Source organism: Pezoporus flaviventris, unplaced genomic scaffold (assembly GCF_033815535.1).
Source record: "Pezoporus flaviventris isolate CSIRO_AGI_PZ_B2104156 unplaced genomic scaffold, CSIRO_AGI_Pfla_v1 ptg000042l, whole genome shotgun sequence".
Lineage (NCBI taxonomy): Eukaryota > Metazoa > Chordata > Aves > Psittaciformes > Psittacidae > Pezoporus > Pezoporus flaviventris.
This window is the reverse complement of record NW_026892590.1, coordinates 144,785-162,377: the sequence shown is the minus strand read 5'-3', so window position 1 is coordinate 162,377 and position 17,593 is coordinate 144,785. Positions and strand designations below refer to the sequence as shown.

Below are 17,593 nucleotides of genomic sequence, written 5' to 3'. Positions count from 1 at the left end.
ACCTCCCGTGCCTGTACAAGGTGATCACTGCTCTGGCTCTTTCTGCCAGTTCTCACCATGATTCCTTTCTCCCCGAAAACCCTGAAGCTTCTGGCGCCTGGTTCAGTGCCTACAAATGCGCATTTTCTCTGAGCTTCAAACCCAGAATCCGTCTCCTTCGCTTTGCTCTTTACATCCTCTGCTACCAGCTCAGCCTGCATTTGTCCAAGCGCTTCTGCAAGCAGTTGGTTTCCTACTGTGTATCCCTCCAGGCTTGTGCTGTGCCCGTACTCATCCCATACCCTCCAATTACACCGTAATGGGTCTCGTGAGTAAGTGCCGTGGGTTTCGGTGTTCTTCTTGTGTGCCCGTTCAACACCACTTGCCCTTTCATTATCTCTGGTAGCCATTTCCCTGTTTATGCCACATTCAGACCACACAGCCCACTGTTTCATCAAGGTCCTACTTGTCTGGCATCACAACCGCTTACCCACACCGCAGGAAACACAGGGAGGGCTTTAATCACAATCCGTTACGGAAACCTGTCACTGCAGATGAGTTGTTGTGACCCTCGGTGGCTGCACGGACACAGACAAGCAGCTCCGTGGGGATACATGTTTTTCCCTGCTGTTCCAGCTGAACTCTGGCTGCCTGAACTTTTCCTGTGAGCCACTGGGCTGCATCATGACAAAATTCACTGCCAGACACGGGCACAGGGAGCAGTCCCACAACAGGATTCACATCAAAGCAGCAGGACAGGGCTGACTGCTCTGAAACCTGGTATCTGAAACGCTTCTTTCACCTGCTCTTCACTGGCTGCTTCTCGTGGTTACCGCTGGTTTAGTCACCCTGCTCTAAGCCCCAGTGAGGACTGAGTGGTGCCGGGGACCTCCCGGGGGACATGGATTGATTTACAACTGGACACCAGTTCAAATCCAGGCTGGGAACACAAAAGCAGTAGAGCAGAGATGAACCAGCAGCTGAAACATCTCTGGAGGAACGTCCCCTCTTTCTGGTACCACACTGGTGTGTATTCTCCTCCTCAGCCCCTCGAGGACACATCTGCTCCTTAAAGCTGAGTTGTCCTAAGAAGTAGCAGCATGAGTGTGAAGCCAGTTTTACCAGTGGGAGGGCAGCTGTGGCTCTGTGGATGCTCAGGGTTTCAGGCATTAATGTCACGTGAAGATGTTTGACTTCTTCCTCTTCTTTTAATCATAGTCAGTGATTTGCCAGAAGGCAAACATTGACAAATGCACCACGGAACAGAAATCTAACCACACACATTCAAACAGACACCCACTTAGAAAGAAATGCTTACATAAATAGGGAAATGTTTACATTCACTACAGCATTTGCAGTACTTAAAACTAAATCACGAGAATTCTATTACTTATAAATACACCCAGGTGAAAATGCTCCTCCTGAATGGAGGCAGGACACCAAAGCAAGGTGGGAATTCGTTCCTCTCTAAGGAAAGCACCAAGTTTCCACATGCAGAATACAAACCCCTTGAAGAAATCCTGCTTGCTCAGCTTTCCCGACTGCACCAACTGGTGTAATAACTGGCCCATGTGATCCCTGGTGATCTGACTCCTCTCGAGCGTCGACTCCACTCCCACTCGCACGAACACCGGCAGCAGGCTGTGGGTGCTCAGCTCCTCCACGCACTGCATCGCCTCCTGTTCCAACGACACGCGGGGTCATTTCTGAACTGAAAACATCCAAACCTGGAGTATTTTCTACTATAACATGGGGGGGTTCTTCTGGGAAATGAGCATTTAGTGGAGTTGCCACGCAAAAGTGCTGAACTAGGCTGTGGAAACTCATCACAAACCACCACTGAGATGGGAACTGAATACTAATGGCACTGCTAATGGTGCTAACAATGATGTGATAATGGTGATAACGATGGTGATAATAATACTGAGATTTATACCACACAGGCAACAATTTTTACAATACACAATTACACTCCAGGGTATGGTCTGGCTGCTTAGTGCAAGGACAGGAATTGTCTTCAGGATGCCACCAAAATGCCTGGTATTTCACCAACGATCACGCCAAGGCTAAAAGAGGCCATCAGGTGAGGTTCTGTACTGATCCGTTTGATACAGAAATGCCTGTGTACAAACCCACTTCATGTAAAGAAGTAGAGAATAGGTGCAGAGCACCTGGAGGAAAATTTACCCTGTCTGAAGCATCTGCTTTCTGGCATGTAGCTTTTGTAACCTAAGCAAATTGAACACTTCAACAGAGGCTTTCAGAGGAGCATCAATGCCACACTGAGAAATCTCCGCTGTCATCAGCAAAGATTCTCCACTGACCTTCTAGGTTCTGCCAATGGATGTCAATACGCTTCCCAAAGACATCTGCTCTTTGTCTTAGGTTATGCCCTTAGTTATCAAGATCTAGCGGCCCTGGGTGCATTTCTGCAGGCCCTAAGAGGCTTTTTCTGCATGTCACAAGCCCAGTGGTCCTGGACCACGTGCTCCTATCAGAGCTCTTCCCTCAGATGTGCCTGGTGGATCCTGGTCTCTCCAGGACAGAAGTGAACGTGCTGCTGGGTGACCCTGCTGTCACCAGGCACTGGCAGACAGCTCACTGGGTTTACTCACAGACAGCTTAAACACAGAATGCTAAACTCCTGAGAAACAGCCATTCCTCTGTGATGTACAACACCAGTACACCCAGTTATGGCCTTATTAATGTGAGCTTAAGCTGAATTAGAATCATAGAATCACAGAATAGTTCGGGTTGGAAAGGACCTTAAGCTCATCCAGTTCCAACCCCCCTGCCCTGGGCAGGGACACCTCACACTAAACCATGGCACCCAAGGCTTCGTCCAGCCTGGCCTTGAACACCACCAGGGATGGAGCATTCACAGCTTCCCTGGGCAACCCATTCCAGTGCCTCAGCACCCTCACAGTAAAGAACTTCTTCCTTATATCCAAGCTGAACTTCCCCTGTTTCAGTTTGAACCCATTACCCCTTGTTCCATCACTACAGTCCCTAATGAAGAGTCCATCCCCAGCATTCCTATAGGCCCCTTTCAGATACTGGAAGGCTGCTATGAGTCAGAACCTTTGTCACAGGCTGCGTTTGAAGCATGTTAAGCATTTACCATTACCATGTAACCCCCTAATGCAAACAAGCCACCTCAATCTGATGTACCTTTTTCAACCAGACATCACTTGTCTAATACAATTCACCTCAATTCCAAGCAAGCCATGAAAATATGTCATTGTTATTTGCGAGTGGAGAAAGCACTCAGCTCCTCAGCACCCTCACAGGGAAGAGCTTCTGCCTAAGAGCTCATCTCAGTCTCCCCTCTGGCAGGTTAAAGCCATTCCCCTTGGCCTGTCCCTACATCCCTTGTTCCAAGCCCCTCTCCAGCTTTCCTGCAGCCCCTTCAGGCACTGGAGCTGCTCTCAGGTCTCCCCTTCAGGAGCCTTCTCTTCTCCAGGCTGCCCCAGCCCAGCTCTCTCAGCCTGGCTCCAGAGCAGAGCTGCTCCAGCCCTCGCAGCATCTCCATGGCCTCCTCTGGCCTCCCTCCAGCAGCTCCAGGTCCCTCTTGTGCTGCTGCCTCAGAGCTGGATCAGGGCTGCAGGGGGTTCTCCCCAGACTGCAGCAGTGGGGGAAAACATACCCTGGTCCCACAGACCTTTCTGTAAGTGAGGTTTTCATTTTGCTTACCTTGAAATCATTAATATGCAAGAACTCATCAATGATAGATTTGCATTTTCTCTCTATTTCCTCTTCCGATAGTGAAGGCTTTTCTTGTGCTGGAGCTGGGGGAGCTTCTGGCTTGGCTGGTAGAAATACGAGACAAAAATGTAAGAAACCACATATGGAAAAGAAAAATCAGCATCATTTTGAGACAACATCCTGAAAAGTCACCAGAGCAAAGGGGTTCCTGTCCCGTCATCAAGCACAGCTCACTTCTTTCTCGGTTACATATCCCCCTGCATGAACTCTCTATTTCTGTAAATCAGCCATCTCACAAAGACACAGCAGCAGTGACACAGGTTACAGCACCCTCAATGCTAACAGTGTTTGTTAGTACTTGCAGCTGTGTGGCTCCAATGAATCCTAAGGATGAGTTGAGAAGAGGAGATGATGCCAAGGCCTGTGTGAAGCAGTTGTGTTACAAACCTCTGGGAGGTCGCTGTGGCCAAAACAACCATGGAATCATGAGGTTGGAAAAGCCCTTTCAGCTCATCCAGTCCAACCTTTACCTCAGCACTGCCAAGGCCACCACTAACCCATGGCACTGAGGCCTCGTCTCCTCGGTGTGTGAACACTTGCAGGGACGGTGACTGCAGCCCTGCCCTGGGCAGCCTGTTCCAATGCCTGAGCACCCTCTGGGGAAGGAATTGTTCCTCAACTCCATCTAAACCTGCCCTGGTGCAGTCACAGAATTCAAGGTGCAGCCTCACCAGTGCCCAGTGCAGGGGCGCAATCCCTGCCCTGGCCCTGCTGCCGCACTGGTGCTGATCCAGGCCAGGATGCTGGTAGCTTCCTGGCTGCCTGGGCACAAGCTGCTCATGTTCAGCTCCATCAATCAGCACCTCCAGGTCCTTTTCCATGAGCAGTTTCCAGCCGCTCTTCCCCAAGCCTGGAGCGTTGCAGGGGGTTGTTGTGGCCCAAGTGCAGGACCCAGCACTTTGCCTTGTTGAACCTCATCCCATTGGCCCAGCCCATTAATAACATTCACACCAGAACTGTCACTTTTCCTTACAGATTTTCCCTTAGGCCTTTCCACACAGTCAGCAAGATTCCCTGAGCCCGGAACAGCACTTACCAGATTCCTTGGCTTTGCTCCTCTCTGCCTCTGTGCTGTTTCTATCCATCTCCATGCCCCCTGTCAACTGCTTCACTGTCTCCAGCATCTCCCTCCGCTGCTCCTCCTGTGCCTGATTGTCGAGCAGCAGCTCTTTACTGCTGCTGCCCCGCAGGAAGGTGTTGGGACGGGCGAGGGAAGGCGGCAGAGCTTTGTCGTTCTTCTCCCTGCCCGTGCTCCCGCGACTGCGGAACAAAAACCACGTCTGCTTAAAGGTTGTGGTAGGAGTAAGCCCTGCTCACAGCGCTGGGATGTCGGACAAGATACTGGAGAGCTTCATAGGACTGCACCTGAACCCAGCAGGATTCTTGCCTCAATGTCTTACAGTTGTAGTTGCACAGAACAGAGCCAAAATAAACTCAGGTCTCAGACATGGACAAACACAAACACCCACAGAGAAGACAGGCAGAGCCCAGAGAACACATGGAAAAGCAACAACATCCTTACGGCACCCCTCTGATACGTGGAGCGGGGGATTTTATAACGCTGTTTTACCATCAAATGGGGTGAGTGGTGTGGGCTTCGCCCAATCACTGAAAAACAGCTTCCAAATAGTGAAGGCTACCAGTAGCAGAACACAAGGATCTGTCCTATAAATCACTGTGTTAATGAGTAAGATGGGCAAAACAATTCCAGAATGGAATAATTTCCAGCCGAGTTGGAGTTTTAGGTGGAATAGGAGGGAAAACATCAGAGGCACCAACCCAAGAGAACAGCCCAGCAGCTTGTGTGCACTGGGAGGACAAAGACATTGTAAATGACCTGTGCATTTATAACCTGTGTCTAGAGCCAATACATTACTGAGGGTTAATACATGTTTCATGCTCCAGGCTGGAGCAGGTGCAGCCCTGATGGGATTGGGTGTGAGAGCCCTGCATGATGTGGGAGCACGGGCAGGTTTGGTCACAGCGACTGGGAAAGGTCAGGTGCAGGCAGAGCATTTTAGGAGCCCTCCTTAATTTCTGTAAGGTTTTAGGCATGTTTTTTTCCTTCTAAATAAACCTCCTGAGCTGACCTGACACCTCTTTATTACACTGTGTTACCTGGAGGGCTTTTAACCTGTGATGAACCACCAGTGAATGAAGCCTTACATGAAGGGCAACCAAAAAGGGGAAACGAAAACAGTCACTGTAATGGCTTTAAAAACTAATACTACCTGTCTCTCCTGTAAGACGTTTTAAGATAACTCAAAGTACACAGTGGGAAGGGGAAAAGAAGCAGCTGCTCCTGAAAACTCAATGAAATTCTCTTCTTTCTGTGTGCTGGTAACTAGAGCAGCAAGAGAAAAGCAGCAGCGTGCAGACAGCAGAAGGGGAAGTCATTGCTGGGCTGACACTTACCTAGTTAAGGCCCTGCGAGAATCTAGCTCTGAAGATGGAGATGAGGCAGATACAGATGACACTGGAGGCTGCAGTGCAGAAAACCTGTTCAAACTCGTGGCACTTGGTCGTAAGGAGTCTGGGAGGTTGCAGAGACAACACAAAGGGCAATGACAAGGTCAGCAGCCGTTCACGCCTTGGCATCACAACATCATTTAAGCAACAGCTGGTTTTGGAGTGATGGGGAGAGAACCAAAGAGAAAAGGCTGGTCCTGCCCTGCTTCCCCCCCCTTGTCAGGCAGTCACAGTAGGGATGAGCATTCCCACCCAAGTCCACCCCTGGCAGGGTGGCTGGTAGCACCATGCAGGGCGAGGGCCCATCGGACTCACCCATCTCGCTTGCCTTCGCTCCACCACTGCTGCCCTTTCCCCAGCTGCCCAGCTGGGCTTTAGGCACAAGCTGAATCTTCTCATCTATTGTGGGCTGTAAAACACATCAAGACACCTCGTTACCAGGCTGATTGTACAACTGAACTACAAATGGGTATGGTTTCGGCAACAATCCCTGTCTTGTGAATACCAAAATACTCTAACACAGGTTTGGAATCAATCACAGAATCCCAGACTGGCTTGGGTTGGAAGGGACCTTAAAGCTCCTCCAGCTCCAACCCCTGCCACGGGCAGGGACCCCTTTGACTAGAGCAGCTTGCTCCAAGCCCCGTCCAATTTGGCAATGAGCAGCACAGACCATGCTAAGTGATCACAAATATCCTTCTGCTGAACACCTCCATTGGATTTCTCTCCCTTTGCAGTGCTGATGAGCTTAAGGCTCCTTCCAACCCTGGCTGTTCTATGGTTCTGTGATTTATCCCTTTCTGGTGTTCCATGAAAGGCAGCATTGCAGCACATCCCATCAGTGTGTGGTAAAACACAACCAAAAAGAGTTCTTCAGATCTTCCATTGTAGACAAAGAAAGAGCATAAGGAATGAAACTTAAAGGACTTAAATGAACAGGCCATGTATCATATCCCAAGGGTTCAGTGGCTCAGTGCTACGAGCACCTTCCAAGCAGATGAAAGGCCAAGCATTAAACCTGGCCTCCCACTCTGCCACCCTCAAACTGGGTATGAATTCTGTTACTGAGTTCCAGAGGGGGCAAATTTATTACCAAACTGTGAGTCATGTTGGGAGACCAAACCCTACCCAAAGACAGAGGACACAGACAACAAAGGGATCACAGCCTTTCCGCAGTGTCACTGGAAGACATTCCCAGTGACCAGGAGCTTCTTTTTATTGGGAAGTCTGAAGTCTGGTAAGGAGGAAAAAGCACAGGACATCAGTGCTGGGAAGATGCTCAGTTTGATGGTGACAAATTAAATGGTGCTGTCTGCTCCACCACCAGCCACAGCTTTGGGGGGAATCTGCACAGTGACAAACAGAATTCAGAGGGTGAAGAATGGCAACAGGCTGCAGAACCTGGAGGGAAAATAGTGTCCAACAGGAAGAGAACACTGATTTTGCAATGCTCTGCAGGTGAGTGTATTGACAAGGAGGTTGTGACCCCACAGATCCCTTTGTGTGAGCTCTCTTCTCCTCTGACAACCCAACTGCTGTGGAGCTAGCCCTGCTTGTACTGAGCTGTACTAAAAGGAGCAGAAGGGCTTTGTCCAGATGAGCTGTAAGCCCTGACAGAAGCAGCCTGAATCCCTCCTGCTAATTCAGTTTTGGAGCCTGTTTGATGACTCTCACAAGGAACAAACTGAGTTTGACCTGCAGGAGGGCTGCAGCTTGTCCTGGTTCTGCTTTAGAGCTCTCCAAGCATCCAGGCACTGAGAGTAAAACTCAGGAAGAGTGACATTAATTGGAAGAGGGAATGTCTAGGAATCACCCTGATTTGTGGGAAGGCCTGAGCTCTTGGCAAGAACAGCCAAAGGTGCTCTGATGCTCATTGAAAAAAGACATCTCCAAGCTTGCCTGACCTGCAGCCTGAAATAAAGGTTCCCAAAGTACCTTTCTCATGGTAAAAGCACTGAGAGATGCTCATCTGGAGGATGGGTGTGAAGGTTTATCACATACTGTGGGTTGCAACCGCGCCACACACAAGTCCAGGAACACCATAAAAGCGGATACAGCTCTTCTTGTACTGCTTGAACCCGTCAAGCCTGGAACACTGCCACTGGTGAGACGTCAGGAACATCGTGTTTTCGGGCTGAATGTGGCACCCTCATTCTGCTAAGTAGCAGTGGCAGAATAGAGCCTTGAGAACTTGAGGCAGCAAAGGGTTTCTGCCATGCAGGTGTTTGAGACCCCTCCTGCATCAGCCACGTGATGTGCTGCATCATCACACATAATACCCCAAACTCATGTTCTCTTTCAATCATCATTTAATAAAACACAGATTTACCAATGAAGAGAACTTCTGGGTTACCAAAAGGATGCCAAGTACCTGAGAAAAAGTGTGTGTGTACTGCTCTCCCTCACAGCAAACACTCAGAAGATAACACTCTTCCTCTGTGCTTTATTTAGGCACAGTCTTAATTCCAGAGATACAAAACATCCTCAAAACCCAGTTCTGACCTGTGAACACCATGTCGGTCCTTTCTCGACAGACACACACGGTAAAGCAAGACCTTGGCATGCTTGTTGCTCTGAATGAGTCTCGTGCTGGCACCTACCTTGGTGATTTTAAGGAACTTGGTGGGGTCCAGCACTCTGCTGTTCTTTGCCCCCTGCACAGTGTTCCAACCGCCTTCATCGACCCGCTGGACACCTGACAGATAACAAACACAACCACCCTGAGCTCATCCCCGTGGCTCCAGCAGTGCCCAGGAGGACAAGGGCCATTGCCTCCAGGTTCAGCAGGAGGAGGAGAAGGAGATGGCACGGTTCTGCTCAGCCCCAGCACAATTCCATGTCTTTTGGGAGTGTTTCTTTCGAGTAAGATGATGTAGCCACACTGCCTGACTTTATTAATAGAAACCAGCTTTGACAGGAAAGATCTCACTGTTTTCAAGGGCTGGTTTTGCTTGTGATTCTTCCTGCTCAGGTTTCTCAGTGTCTGTTTCTGTGATCTGAATGTGGTTGGTTGCACGTGGTGCATTCACAAGCTCACCAAAGGAGCAGACCACAAGCCTTTGCTAACCCAACCCCAACCCCACTTGTTGCACAGGTTTCAGCAGCGCTGGGCTGGTGCAGACACTATCCCTGAGGCAGTCCTGCGTTCCTCTCTTCTCTTGATGTAGGGTAATTAAAGCCTAATCCCCCCCACTGCCCTGCAGACAGCGCCAGCCTCGAGGGCTGGTGGCAATTTAAGGTAATGCCACACCACTTTCTCCTGCTAACAGCTCACAACTTTAAGGGCTAAAGACAACAGGGTTACTTTAGGAATCAGATGGTGTTCTCTTGAAACTGGATTCTGCTGTATGCAAGAATGGATGGCAAACCTGGCTCCTGCCTCCTAGCTTGTGGTAACAGATTCCTGGCAGCCTGACACCACATCAAACATGGAGAAACTTCAGCACTATTGGCCTGTGATCGTCTATTTTTTGCCCCCCTGGAAAATGCACACAGCTGGCCCATGACAAGTCTGTTCCTTCCCTAGCCTCAGCCATAATCAGGCCTCAATTCCCTTCACTATACGTGCTAAGGAAGAAAAACAGATTTGTTTCTGTTACGTGGGATTCCCTCTGTGGCCACCGGATGGGAAACGAGTGAAAGGAGAAGCCAGCTTGGCTTGTACTTACCTGGTCTCCTCTTCTCTTTGGTCATGAGTTGTTGGACCTTCCTCTGCTCCTCCTGCTCTTCAATCTTGGCTTCTTTATGAATCTGCTCGATGGTCTTGGGGCCCTGGTCTGCTCTCCGGGACACCCAATTGCACTGGGGAAGAAGCAAACACGTGCTCAGACAGCTTCCAGGGGAGCATCATGAACAGGGTTTTGCACTGCCAACGAGGCATCACCCTCCCACCCCTGTCACCTCCTGGAGGGGCAGCTCATGAGGGACGGGGATCACGCTGGGGATGTGGTTATCCCAGCACCACAGGTCAAAGCTATGTGCTCTGGTATGTGCGCTGTGGTATGTACACTGTGGTATGTACACTGTGGTAGGTGCTTTGGTGGAGAGTGGAGGCTGCAGTGAAGACCTGACTCTGCAGAGGCATGAATGAGCTCAGGATATTTTAATCCCCACCATCCTGCACATTCCCAGCTTTCCCATTTTTCTAGGATCACAGGAAAGAGAAGGACCAGAGGGATGCTGCTGTCACTCTCTATTACTGACACTATTTGCTGAAGCCCTTCCTTCAAGCTCAAGATAAAAACATGAAGCCCTTAAAATAAAGCAGTGAGAAGTGACTGCATTTTATCTGGAGATGGTGCTCTGCCACTCCTGGATCGTGATGGCTGAGACAGGAATCCTGCAGAGAGGGGTGGAGCTGTCTCCCCACAAAGCACTTCCTATGCTTGATGTGTCTACCTGACCATACACTGCACAGATCCATCTATCCCCAGTTAACCTGGCTGTTCCTTGATCTTGCTGCAACCTCATTAAGCCTTTATGGTAACTACCTCTGTGCTCCCTGCAGTCAAAACGGTGACTTCAGCTTCAACAAAAGCCCAAAGCAGCTTCAAAGCAGCTGCTTGAGGTACGAGTAAAACCTGTTCAGGGCTTGAGTCAAGCGCTGTCTTGTGGCTAAAGCTGCCGTCACACCTACAGGGGGACGTTACAGGTGCTGGTCTGTGAAACCTGCAGTCACATCCTCAACTGCACGGTGCAGAGACACCCTCCATGGCACAAGGCTCCAGCTTTAACACCTTGGCCATGTTCAAACCCATGGCTTGATGACAACATAGAACCATGGAATAGTTAGGGTTGGAAAGGACCTTAAGCTCATCCAGTTCCAACCCCCCTGCCATGGGCAGGGACACCTCACACTAAACCATGGCACCCAAGGCTCTGTCCAACCTGGTCTTGAACACTGCCAGGGATGGAGCATTCACAACCTCCCTGGGCAACCCATTCCAGTGCCTCAGCACCCTCACAGTAAAGAACTTCCTCCTTATACCCAATCTAAACTTCCCCTGTTTAAGTCTGAACCAGTTACCCCTTGTCCTGTCACTACAATCCCTAAACATGGACAAATCCCTATCTGCACTGTGAGTGCACTTGTCTACCCCATGGTATTATTGATCTATGGAGTTTAGTGTGGACCCACCATTGTCACATCCCAACAGAGCAGATTCCGTTTGCTTCTGTCTGCACAATGCAGCCAGGAGACAACTAGCAGATGCCTGGCTGTGCCAGCAGTACAGGACCAGCTTCCAAGGAGATCTATACTGCCTTGGGGAAGAGCCCTCACTTTTCCAGCCACACCAACCACCCCCTCACTTGTGGGTGATGTAGCTCAGAGTGATTCAGCCCCATCAGCACAAGTGCTGGCAGGGAACAGCTACACCCAGAGCACATGGACTCGAAGGCAGCAAAGCAATGTGACTGACACAGAGAAGCACAAGGGATGCTGTGGGGGAAACCCATCCAAAACCTCTCCTGCGACAGGAGCTCAGGGGTGGCTGCTGCCACTGGGCTGTATCAGCAGTGGGAGAAGCCAGTGTGGGCATGTGTCTAAAATGGAGCAGAACCAAAGCACCTGACACAAGCACCAACACTGGCCACTGTTTAGGCAAAATAAGAGATTTTCTGCCTTTAATCAGCTGGACTTTTGGGATAAGGGGCACAGATCTCCCCTCTTAACACCCCACTGCTGCTGTAAATACTGTAAATCCCTGCTGTTGCAGGAGAGCTCTTCCAGCCTGGACATGACAAGGAACATGCTCTTTTACTTACTTGTGTTGGTACCTACCAGCCTAAGGTCTATCACATCCTGAAGCATGAACCGAATCCTTGAAGAGGTTTTCCTCTCTTTCACAATCTTCTCCATCTGATTAAAATACTGGTCCATGCGAGGCTACACAAGAGAAACAGCAGCAGCAGCAATGAGGCTTGGAAGAAAACAGGAACTCAGGTGGGGAGTGAGCAGGTTCTGCACTTCTGTGGCAGGAAAACACATCTGAGGACATGGAGCTGCTCCCTGGAGAAGTGAGGGCTGGGTCTTGTGTGCTCCCCCAGATTGGATTTGAGTGTGCACGGGGCAGGATGGGCAAGAAATGAAGAACAAATCTGTGGGCACCTCTTTCATTTGGCACCTGCTTTCTCTGTGTACTTAATTACTCAAATAATCTACACCCTCTGCATAGAATCATGGAATGGTTTGGGTTGAAGAAACCTTAAGCTCCTCCAGTTCCAACCCCTGCCACGGGCAGGGACTCCTTCCACTAGAGCAGCTTGCTCCAAGCCCCTGTGTCCAACCTGGCCTTGAACACTGCCAGGGATGGGGCAGCCACAGCTTCTCTGGGCACCCTGTGCCAGCGCCTCAGCACCCTCACAGGGAAGAGCTTCTGCCTAAGAGCTCATCTCAGTCTCCCCTCTGGCAGGTTAAAGCCATTCCCCTTGGCCTGTCCCTACAGGCCCTTGTCCAAAGCCCCTCTCCAGCTTTCCTGCAGCCCCTTCAGGCACTGGAGCTGCTCTCAGGTCTCCCCTTCAGGAGCCTTCTCTTCTCCAGGCTGCCCCAGCCCAGCTCTCTCAGCCTGGCTCCAGAGCAGAGCTGCTCCAGCCCTCGCAGCATCTCCATGGCCTCCTCTGGCCTCGCTCCAACAGCTCCGGGTCCCTCTTGTGCTGCTGCCCCAGAGCTGGATCAGGGCTGCAGGGGGGGTCTCCCCAGAGCACAGCAGAGGGGCAGGATCCCCTCCCTGAGCTGCTGCTCACGCTTTGGGGGTGCAGCCCAGCACACGGGGGTGGTTCTGGGCTCAAGCGCTCATTGAAGCCAGGTCATGGGGGGCTTTGTCCATGATGAAGCTGCTGTTCCATGTGGCTGCTCTCACAGTGCAGCTGATCAGATGTACTGGGTACCTGCTGCCATAAAGGGGAGTCCTGCTCTACCTCAGCCTGAGAAAAAGTGGCTCAGGAAACTAAAAGGCACGAAGGTGACTCTGCAGACATCGTTCCAACGCGCTGCCTCCCCAGACCAGCTCAGCCGGGGTCAGGCAGGGGAAGCTGTGACAGAAGCTGCTCTCTACCAGGAGCCTGTTGAACAGGCTCAGCTCTAGTGCGAACTCCTGCGAGCTCCGTCTCATCCAAGAAGTCACGATGTGATGGAACCCAGAAGGGTTCACACTAAGACATCAACTGGTATCCTTAGAGAAGCCTCCAGTAGGTCTAAATTTAACCTGCCAGCCTCCAAAAAGTCTTCCCCCCCCCACAAATGGGGCTCTGGCTGTTTTAAATGAAGTTTCAGGGTGGTTTTATACAGTGTTTCCCACTCCCTCACTAAAAGCAGCCAAACCCTTTCCCTTACACTTAAACCAGCAAGAGAAACCCTGTTAAAATTGGGTTCTGGCCTTGCCTTTGAAAAGTTTCAGCTCGAGAGCAAATGTTTCCAAAGTTAGGAATGAGGGGGAAAATATTTAACATGGACTGTGTCCAGGAGCTTTAATCATAGTGCTCACTACCACTTCAGCTTCAATAAGGACGTGTAATAAAACATCTACCCCACTAAGGGGATACAAATAACAGCTTATCACTTGATAGGAGTAAGAAATCACAAAGACAGGAGAGGGACAACACGACATCTGCCAGCCCTTCCCTGCCTGCACCCGCTGTGCCATGCGGTGCCACAGCTCCAGACTGCAGAAGGGGCCAGTGCACCAAAATGTTGGCTACTAGCACGTTTCCATGCTCTCAAAGACCAACCCAGCACTCAGGAGCCACCCAGCGTGACCTCAGCTACTGCTCAGAAGTCAGACCCTGTTTTCTTCCCAAAGCACGTGGAGAAACTGAATCCTCCTCCTGGCACTCTCAAACCTGCATCAGTGACGTGCATGCTGCTGGGTTAACCCTGCGTTCAGCTGGGGATCAGTGGTAAACTGCACTGGTGTGGTGACAACACAGAACAGTTTGTGAAGCTGTTTCCCCATAAGGATCAGGATGGATCTGCTGTGATCCCTGCAATCCAGAGCCCTGTTAGGGAACTCCCTTCCCGAGCAGTTGAAAACAATTACAGCTCCATTTGCTTCAGAGCTGAGTCTGACTGATTCCTGGCAAATCCCCTGAGCACTGTTTCATCCCCAGCCTGGCTTTGGGGAAGGAGAAGCAGACTGTGCCAGAAGGAGCTCATCGAGTGTGTGATGCTCTGTGCTACATAGATGTTTGTTGGGAAATGGGAAGGAGGAGGATGGAGTGCTGCGGTTGCTTCACTCTGGAATGACGGTGACACCAGGATGCAGGGAGGGATGGGGGCAGGTCAGTTAATGAGGGTTTTTTAGGTTTAACCCTAAAAATACATTCAAGTGGTACATTTTGTAGGTAACATAAACCTTCAGTGGTGAAGAAACAACAAAGCGTTTGGCTGAAATATTTGGAAACAACAACTGGAGAACACGGCTGAAAACACTCCACAACGTTACAAGACAAGGGAGCGAGGCCAGGTCATGATGAAACATCCACACAAGAGCAGATGATTTCCTCATGCCATTCCTGAAGGAAAACCAAGTAAATCCTCAAGTAAACCCACCCCACACCCATGTTTCCATCCCTGCCCATGAGGCCTCGTCTCCCACTCCTGGTCCTCCCCTACCTTTGCCTTCTCGAAGTCCAGGTCCTTGCCAATGGTGGTCAGGAGGCGGCAAAGGCACTCGAGGGACTCCTCGTCATGGTTCTTCAGCAGCTTCACCACGCAGTCATGCATGATGGCCTCCGTCAGCATCTTCAGTTTGAAAAGCTCGCCAATGAATTTTATATTCCCAATGGATCTCCGTCGGGCTTTGTCCTTGGCCTCTTCCAGCTCGTCATGGAGCCGCGTCTTCTCCTCTGGCTGTGTAACAGAGAAACAGCTCTAAAACCCCATGTTCACAGAGCACAGAACTCTTCAAAGGTCCAGTTTTATGTTCATTACAGTTGACGTTGTCCCTGTTTACTCTTTTTCTCCTAAACCCCCCCAAAGAGGCTGGTCTAAACCCACTGATCGAGGCAAAGGGGTTTTATGAGGCTCAGCCACAGGGGCAGAAATGACACTCTCGACTCTGAACTCTCCCCACATCAACTCCATCTTCAAAAGATCACACTCAGAGGGAGCTCTTGAGAATTTAAGAGGGAAAACACCACTTACAGTGGTTGCAGCTTCAAGTTCCTTCTGCTTCTTTTCAAAGACATCATCGTCAGCCTTGTCCTTTTCAAACTCCTTCTGGCAGCGATTTAACAGCAGCTTGCGGAAGTTCACCGTGCTCCCGGGTTTGTCTGCCATGGGCACCTTCAGCTGGAGGACAAGGAAGGAAAACATCAGCAGAAATAGGGCCAAACTCCACGTATGAGCGAGGCTTCCTACGAGCCATCGTCACACTCTGTCATATACTCCATATTGGGCAGCACAGCCCTGCAGGGCTCTGGATGTCAAGGCATCATGCCGTGATTTCCAGTGGAGCTTTATGTTTCAGATGTAAAGCCACGCTCAGAACTTGGCTGACACCACCTCAGCCCAGAGACAATTACATTTCCATCCACAGCATCCTTTAAAAAGACACACTGCTTAAAATCACACTTACTCTGTGCTGCAGACTCTGGAGCTGTGCTCCTTTGTAGGGAGCCAATGACGATCAGGGACAGAAGGGGGTTATTTTGTCCCAGGTAGAGACAGGGAAGATTCAGGTTGGATGTAAGGAGGGAATGGCTTTAACCTGCCAGAGGGGAGACTGAGATGCGCTCTAAGGCAGAAGCTCTTCCCTGTGAGGGTGCTGAGGCGCTGGCACAGGGTGCCCAGAGAAGCTGTGGCTGCCCCATCCCTGGCAGTGCTCAAGGCCAGGTTGGACACAGGGGCTTGGAGCAAGCTGCTCTAGTGGAAGGGGTCCCTGCCCATGGCAGGGGTTGGAGCTGGATGAGCTTTAAGGTCCCTTCCAGCCCAAACCAGGCTGGGATTCTATGATTCAAATCCACCATCTGAAATGAGCTCTCTGGAGCTCAGCTCAGCCCCTGTGGCCTCTCTTCTGAAATGAGACAGATGCTGAACTTTCCAAACCTGACTCCTGCCTGTGGACAGGCTGGAGAGGGTCCGGAGAAGGGCCACAAAGAAAACCCAAGGACTAGGAAACCGTGTGAGGGAAGGCTGAGAGGGGTTTGGTCAGCCTTGGGAAAAGAAGATTCAGGGGAGACCTCATCCCCATATTCCAGTGACTACAAAGCGACTACAAAGAAGCTGGAGACTCTTTTTATCAGGAGTCCCATAGAAAAGACAAGGGGTGATGGGCACAAGTTACTCCTGGGGAGATTCTGACTGGACACGAGAAGAATCTTCCCAGTGAGAACACTCAGTCACTGGAAGAACCTCCCCAGGGAAGAGGTGGATTCCCCAGTGTTGGACAAGGTGCTCGGTCACTGAGCCTACGTCTTGCTTGGCCTAGAAAGGTTGGACCTTTCTAGCATCTTTGAGGTTCCTTCCAGCATGGCATTCTGTGATTCCATCTCATTGCATACAACTGGTGTGAGCAGGCAGGGCCAAGTGTCCTCAGCTCCAACCAGCACATCGCTCCAAGCACAGCCTTCTGCCTGCAGGCATGGCCACTGGATGTCGAAGAAGAAATCCCTTATTGGTGTTAAGAAACTAACATTTAACCCTGCTCCTGCCACTTTCATGTCACTGCCCATCAGGTCATGGGGATAACGTGCAGAGCATCCCCATGCAGAGGAATCTCCTGTGTGACTCTGGCAGCTCTTACCGTTACAAGACACCTGCACATGTTGGCATACGCCACCGAGAAGCTCGGCTCATCGATGGCCTTCTCGAAGACCAGGTCGATGACTCCTTTCAGCCTCTCCTCTGTGTCCACCGTCAGGTCTGTGACTTGCTTCATGAGCTGGTTGAACATCTGGGGTGTCAGCTTGTTCAAGATGCTTCGTACCTTGCGGAACAGCTCCTGAGGGACAGAAAAACTGTGAGTTGAAGTCTAAATCAGATACCTCTTGGAAACGAGCTGGGATCCAGCTCAGAGGTGAATGGAGATGTGGGAACTTCTAGGAAGTTACACACAGTCCAGCCTCCCTTGTGACTCAGCTACCAAAGACCAAGGCTGCGGGCAGGACTTTTGGGAATGCTCAAGTGCTCTTTGTTTCATGTACAACAGAGGCACAAGGCCCTTGCTCCCACCCAGTGAAAGTGTCTTCTTGATCTCAGTTTAGCCAAGAGGTAACAGGGAGTGGCTTCCTCCCTCAACCAGAGATTACAGAATTCCTGTGTCCTTCAACACTATCCCAACTTAGCCTTCAAACTACACCAGGCAAACACCTCTGCCCAGAGTGGCTGCCCCACGGAGGGCAGGAGGGGCACACAGGCACAGAGACGTGCTGTTGGGCTGGG

General features: G+C 50.7%; 1 protein-coding gene across 15 annotated transcripts in view; it reads right to left on the bottom strand.

Moving 5' to 3' along the window:
• Positions 1-17,593, bottom strand: part of EIF4G3 (eukaryotic translation initiation factor 4 gamma 3) — a 151,215-nt gene that overhangs the window by 9,492 nt on the left and 124,130 nt on the right. For all 15 annotated transcript variants that reach the window (XM_061466566.1, XM_061466567.1, XM_061466570.1 and 12 more), the window contains 11 exons: positions 16,956-17,153; positions 15,356-15,502; positions 14,825-15,061; positions 11,996-12,100; positions 9,882-10,014; positions 8,814-8,908; positions 6,529-6,622; positions 6,160-6,277; positions 4,781-5,004; positions 3,673-3,788; positions 1,486-1,658 (listed from right to left, as the gene is read on the bottom strand). In XM_061466566.1, the coding sequence (XP_061322550.1) occupies positions 1,486-1,658; positions 3,673-3,788; positions 4,781-5,004; positions 6,160-6,277; positions 6,529-6,622; positions 8,814-8,908; positions 9,882-10,014; positions 11,996-12,100; positions 14,825-15,061; positions 15,356-15,502; positions 16,956-17,153 (1,640 nt within the window). The remainder of the gene's footprint in view (positions 1-1,485; positions 1,659-3,672; positions 3,789-4,780; positions 5,005-6,159; positions 6,278-6,528; positions 6,623-8,813; positions 8,909-9,881; positions 10,015-11,995; positions 12,101-14,824; positions 15,062-15,355; positions 15,503-16,955; positions 17,154-17,593) is intronic.